Below are 6000 nucleotides of genomic sequence, written 5' to 3'. Positions count from 1 at the left end.
AAAAGAAAACCATCAGCCCAACTAAAGAACAAAAAGGGCTGTAAACAAAATAGAACTTAATTAATAGACAATACAAGTTAAAACATCAGGGCCAGGCGTCGCCCTCTTGCCACGCCACAGCAGGAGGTGAAATGGGCTCGCCGATGCCACACCCCAAACACCGCTTCAGTGAAGGCGGATGACGCCGCCGCAGTCCAACTTTAAAACGATTGTGCAGAAATCCGGGAGATGAAAGCAAACAGACCGATCCGGGAGACTAATGCAGGCAGAGCAGACCAGCAATGGTCCAACTGTGGGGGACCTGCGAAAATTAATTAGTTACCATTTTAAATAAAACTGGAACAAACTGGAGCTTAGATGAGCGTTAATTTCTTACCTGCCGATCCACAAACATGCACACACACACTCGCAGAACGAGGAAGAGAAGGAGCGCAGCGCAGTGGCGTTTTACCTATGATCACACATAGATTTTCTGACCAAGATCAGCAAAAGTGCAGGGAGAGAGAACACCTACCACCAGGATATCAGCACAACATGCACCAGCCAACGATTTGTTGCTTTTCGCTGCCAGAGCCCACAGGACACGAGCCACACAGTGGGAGAACAAAGACGACACATGCCTGAATGAACGTCGCAGCTCCTTATATACACCACGCCCACTTCAAGAACCGGAACTTCTCACCTGGAAACTATTTGTGTGGAATTATGTATTTCTATACCACTACATTCGTATATATAAAAGAGCTGCACATTTTCACAAGGTGAATGGATTAGTGTGAATGCATGCAGCTGCATATAAATAAAATATATGTTTGAGACGCACTGAGCTAACAAACCAAAGTAGAAACAGAAATTTGTGAAATTGTTGATCTAGAGTGATTTTACACTCTTTTACCTCTAGAGGGAGCAGCTGCTACCGTTTACCCCAGACTCCTGATGTCAAGATGGAGTCAAAAGGAAAATTGTGTAATTACCAAAATAAGGTCCTTCTTCCTGATGCAGAGTTTTCTAGCAAATGGGAAAAGTAAGAGGAGTTATTTTGCCTAGTCAGTGTATTAATTGTGTTTATAGTAAATAATAGCCACTTTGTCACATGTAAGCTCGTGCTTTTCGTCGAAACAAAACCTTGTCTTTTATTTTGTTAATAAACATAGTTCCTTTTTGCTGTGTCCAATGCGTGCAGCTTGCTTTGAGAGCTCTTTGTATGACTGGTCCGCAGCAGCAGAGCAACATTGACCAACAGAGTCCCAACCAGGGACAGACAGGTTCACCGACGTCCTCCGTCCCCGACGCGCACCGCAGCAGGATCCGGACACTGACAAAAGGAGGGAAAACTGCGCTCCTTTTTATTTGAAGCGTTTTGCTTCAGCGATAGAAGCGCTTTCACCGATAACTTTGGTCCTCTGAGGTGCAGTCACCGGAGCACGAGAGCCGGCGTGTAGAGAGGAGCGCATCCAGCCTAAACTTTAGATATCCTCATTTTATTTTTCGGACTAGAACCTGAAAACTGCACCCTCAAGACGCTTTCTAATGGACTAACCCCCATTTATTTTCTCTTTTCTAAGTTTTATTTGTAACTGGCAATAAACAGTAGAAAGTGGAAGAGCAGACGAGAAGGAGACGTGGATGTATTTTTAGTCATGGATGTAACAGTTTACCCGCCTCCTCCTCAGCCTCTGTCCGCTTCAGAGCACTCCAGGCTGGGGCAGTTCTCCTACCCTGACCCGGCTTTTGGGACCAACAAGGTTTGTGCTTCTTTTTGGCATATTTTTATGGGGAAATAAACCCTTTCTTTCTGTTACCCTCTTCCCATACTCCCCCCTGTCCCCCTCTCTAGTGTGTCTTCCTCTCTTAATTAAGTGGTAATTAATTGCTTTTTGGGGATCCCTTTTAGTTAATGCAGCCACTGAATGTAACTACATTTTAGTGGTATACCAGTCCTCTCTCAGATATACGTCTTTTGTCTATTTTTCCCCCCCAAATCAAGCAATTATTTCACATAACTACCTTCAAAATAGATGCATAATTTGTTTACCACTAAGACCAGATGTAATTATAAGAATGTGGTGCATAGTAAGAAGCAGAAGTGAGAAGAGTTAAAGACCGTGCCCTGTAATCTTTTAGCTGAATTCAAAAGTGGTGATGTATGCTGGAAATGGCAGCATGGTGATTTGCGCTCGGTATAGACTCTGTTGTCTACTTCCCTCTACAGAAGAGCCAAAGGTCAGTGTCAGGCCCACAGCACATGCAAGCTTCATCTCATATTAGTTATGAGTGTGTATTGAGAAATGCTTCTCAGAATGAGTTCTTAGTGTCTGGGAAATGCCATGTTCATTTGACATTAATGAATTGCTCGATTATTAAATTAGCCTTAGCTGATGAGTTGAGCCAGCGGATTAATTAATCTTTTTTTCTGTCATACGCTCATTTTGTAGTTTTGGAAACTAGTTCTGAGAAATAGTTGGATTTTTTTTTTTGTTCCCGTTTTGCCATTTTGCACATGTAAACAAACCTTTTCTTTCCCCCTGCACTTTAACCTTTGCACATCAGTATATTTTTGCTCTGTTGTTAAATAATCCTTTCATGAATTGTGAAGTTAAATTGACTTGGCATGCTCAAATGTTGTACATAATTTCATTTAACTGTATACGCCATTTCCACTTGACTCATATGGAATATGACAGATTATAACCTTAGATCAAAATGGAGGATATTACATATTGAAGTCAAAACGAATAAGCACAAGTGAATCATAAGGCATGTAAGAAGAAAAGAGATACAAATTAAAATGAAACTGTAAGAAAAAGAGGATGTGATGAATACAAATGAAAATTTATCTTGGAGAGACGAGGTCTTCATTAAGTTGGAAAATAAAACTGAAAACTTATTAGTAAGATGGAACGTTTCTGTTTTTGCAATTTTGAAGCAGCACCTGACTGAGTCACTGTTGGTTCGAAGACGAGTAGAGTGCCTCAGTTTTGGTGATAACGTGAGTTTCAACATGCTTTCGCCAGAACTAACCAGTTTTTGTGAGTTTTCCGCTGTCGAACAGGGATATTACCTCAGCAGACACTGAGCAGGTACCTTCTGCCACCATAGAAGTGTCTACTGAAGAGAGACCCGTGGATTTTCTGCAACCAATCGTTACAACATTTATAACTTTTAAAGAGTCACTTAGTGAACAAATGTTAAACACATTTCTGAAACCTGGTATTCTAACTATAGACATTTCACAGCATTTACACTGCAAAACTGTATTATAATCGTTTCATATTTAGAGAAAAGTTGGATCATTTCACAAACATTTAATGAATAAAATCTGAGAGATGTTTATTTTTTTTTATCTGCACATCAAAGTAGTAGAACTTTAAAAATCTAAAAGATGGCTTTAAATGAAGTATTTAACCTTTCACAGCAGATGGCTGTGAAAATACTTTGATCGATTAAAATAGTTTTTTCAAACATAGCTGAAATTAAGTGGAACATTAGAGTATTTTAAGCTAATGTGACTCAGACTTTGTCCAAAAGTTTCTGGTAAAGTGGAAAAGTGCCTTCCTACTGTGGCATTTTTCTCTGGAATAGGAGACTCTAGGAGATTATTATTATTATTATTATTTTATCTTGGGGAAATTCAGAGAAAAAGGAAGATCTAGGTAAAATAGTTACAGTGAAAACATGCCTTTAGTGATTACAGGTCTACAGTTTATTGAAATGTATTGGCATAAAGGTAGCCTGAAACCTGTCGTTGAAGGAAATCTACCTGTAATGACACTTCTGGCTTAAATCAGCGGCGTTCTGTCACAAACTACTGTTTATATATGTATGGGTTTCATATTTCTTAGACTAAATGAACGTGGTAGAATGGGAACATACTGACTGCGTGTCCCTCAGCTTTGTGGTTGATTGGCTGTCAGCTGACGAACCCTGTGAGCTCTCCTCCATCCCTGAGTCACCGTCATGCAGATTTTTCTCCACTCACCTTAGAAGAAACTTTGCCTCACACACTTTAAAGGTGCTAAAAGTCTGTACCAGCTTTAAAGGTGCACGGGATGAACACTGAAAACAAGGAGGATGGTTGATGATTGACACTTGCTGTTTTTTCTTTCAGACTTCAGATGCACTTTTTATTTTCATCCAGTAAATGTGATGTTTTTTTTTTTTTTATGGTCAGTCATGTTTAACTACACAACTCAGAAGATTAATCTCAGGCTCTCCCTCCATATAAGTGTCATAATATCACAATTTTATTTTATTAACGTTTTAAGCAACAACTGTCGAGTGAGCCAACCAAACCTGATGCTTTACTTGCTTACCAGTATTTTATTATTTTAAATAAAAGACGAAAAAGGGAGTTGAATCAGTTGTAAAGCTATTTGTACTAATACCGACACAATTATGTTGACGTGTAAAAGTGCACAATTACATTTATCATCATTTAAACATAAAAAAACAACATAACTCGGTGCAACTTGAGCTCGTTTTAGTGTCACCGTTCCTTTGGCGTGATTAGTTTTCAGGTGTAAAAGTCACCAACATTGGCTCAGCATTTGTACTCAGACATTGCTGAAGGCTCTTCTCTGCAGAAAAAAAAATACTTCTGCTTTTCTGACTGTGTCTTTGCTAACAGGGTGTGCTTGGTTTAAGCCATGACAGATTGTGATTGGAAGGTTGTTCATCCAGTTACCCTCAAACAGCGTCTCTGTTCACAACAGGTTGGAATAATCACTTTCCTGATATTTCTTGTGTTTATGTCAGTCAGGTAGGAATTAAAACAGCACCACAGCGTACTGATGAACAATTTTACTGTGTTTTGTTTATATAAAAGTGGCCTTTTTTTTTTTTTTAAAGATACTATACCCTTGTTATGTGTTGCTGCTAGAAAACCTACTTTTTTTTTTTTTTAAGAAGACGGGAAACAGAGATATAGACGGTAGATGCTGGGGATGTGGAGTGAGCGAGCGGTGTGGTTGGGGGTAGGGACTGAAGAGAGATACAGAGGGTTGTTGGGGGTAGGGATGTTGTAGATGAGAGGGAAAGAGAGACGGAGAGAGAGAGAGAGAGAAAGAGAGTGTGTGTGTGTGTGTGTGTGTGTGTGTGTGTGTGTGTGTGTGTGTGTGTGTGTGTGCGTTCAGTGGGGGGTGGGGCCACCAAGGTTTGTACTATATTTCTCTCTGTGTGTCTTTTGATTCACGGCAATGTCGGCCTGATAGACGAGATCAAATTACTGTGTGGCTGAACGCAGGGACAGAAGGAAGGGGAGAACGCAGAAAAGGAAGAAAGGCAGGAAGTGAGAGAGGAAAATAGGAAGCAGGGGAGAAACAAAATGAGAGGAAAGAAGAAAAGAAGCATTAAATTAGAGAGCTGCGGAGACAGATGTTTAATGCGAAGAGGTAAAAGCAGAGGTGGGGAAAAAAAGGGAAAGAGTCACTGTTACTACTGAACAGGCAAAATGTCATCACAATTTATACCGATGAATAGGATTAGCGAGAACCACTTAAACAGTTAATTCTCTACAGATATATTTGGTTATGAAGATTATATGCAGTGATTCAGCCTCAAACCCTAAAGCAGGTTTTCTCTCCCTCTGTACAAACCTTCCTCCCTGTACAGAATAAACATTTCACTTTGCAGTGTTTGTACTTTCAAGTCGACTGCTGGGTCTTAAAACTCATTAAAAGTCTGTAACTCAGTTTTAGGCATTAATACGTCTTAAACATGTCCACTTCTCACAGAATAGGCCTCAAATTAAATTGGTGTTCATTTGTTCTGGATGTTGTAGATCTTGATGACTAAAGGGTTATATCCTGATTACAAAACTACTAGGACCATGATGCACTGCAGCTAGCAGCACGGTTGAAACAAATTTATTGTTGAGCTTCTGTCTTTTAAAACATCTTGTTGCTTTTTTAGAAGTCAAAACTTTGACAATTTTAAATTATTAGTTGTATTATTTTGCACCATTTTAAAAAACATTTAAATAGCATTAGTTTCTTTATGCAA

General features: G+C 39.5%; 1 protein-coding gene across 2 annotated transcripts in view; it reads left to right on the top strand.

The window, feature by feature from the left end:
• The first annotated feature begins 1198 nt into the window (after positions 1–1198).
• The window catches only part of tox (thymocyte selection-associated high mobility group box), a 55533-nt gene continuing 50731 nt past the window's right edge, over positions 1199–6000 (top strand). The window contains exon 1 of one of the 2 annotated variants that reach the window (XM_015038799.1): positions 1199–1745. In XM_015038799.1, coding sequence (XP_014894285.1) covers positions 1641–1745 — 105 coding nt within the window. In that variant the 5' untranslated portion in view covers positions 1199–1640. The remainder of the gene's footprint in view (positions 1746–6000) is intronic. The other variant, XM_015038798.1, reaches the window with a different exon arrangement.

Source organism: Poecilia latipinna, unplaced genomic scaffold (genome assembly GCF_001443285.1).
Source record: "Poecilia latipinna isolate Pla-1442-1.1 unplaced genomic scaffold, P_latipinna-1.0 Scaffold453, whole genome shotgun sequence".
In the NCBI taxonomy this organism is placed as follows: domain Eukaryota; kingdom Metazoa; phylum Chordata; class Actinopteri; order Cyprinodontiformes; family Poeciliidae; genus Poecilia; species Poecilia latipinna.
Note: the sequence above shows the minus strand (reverse complement) of the source record. Positions and strands in the feature narration are given on the sequence as shown.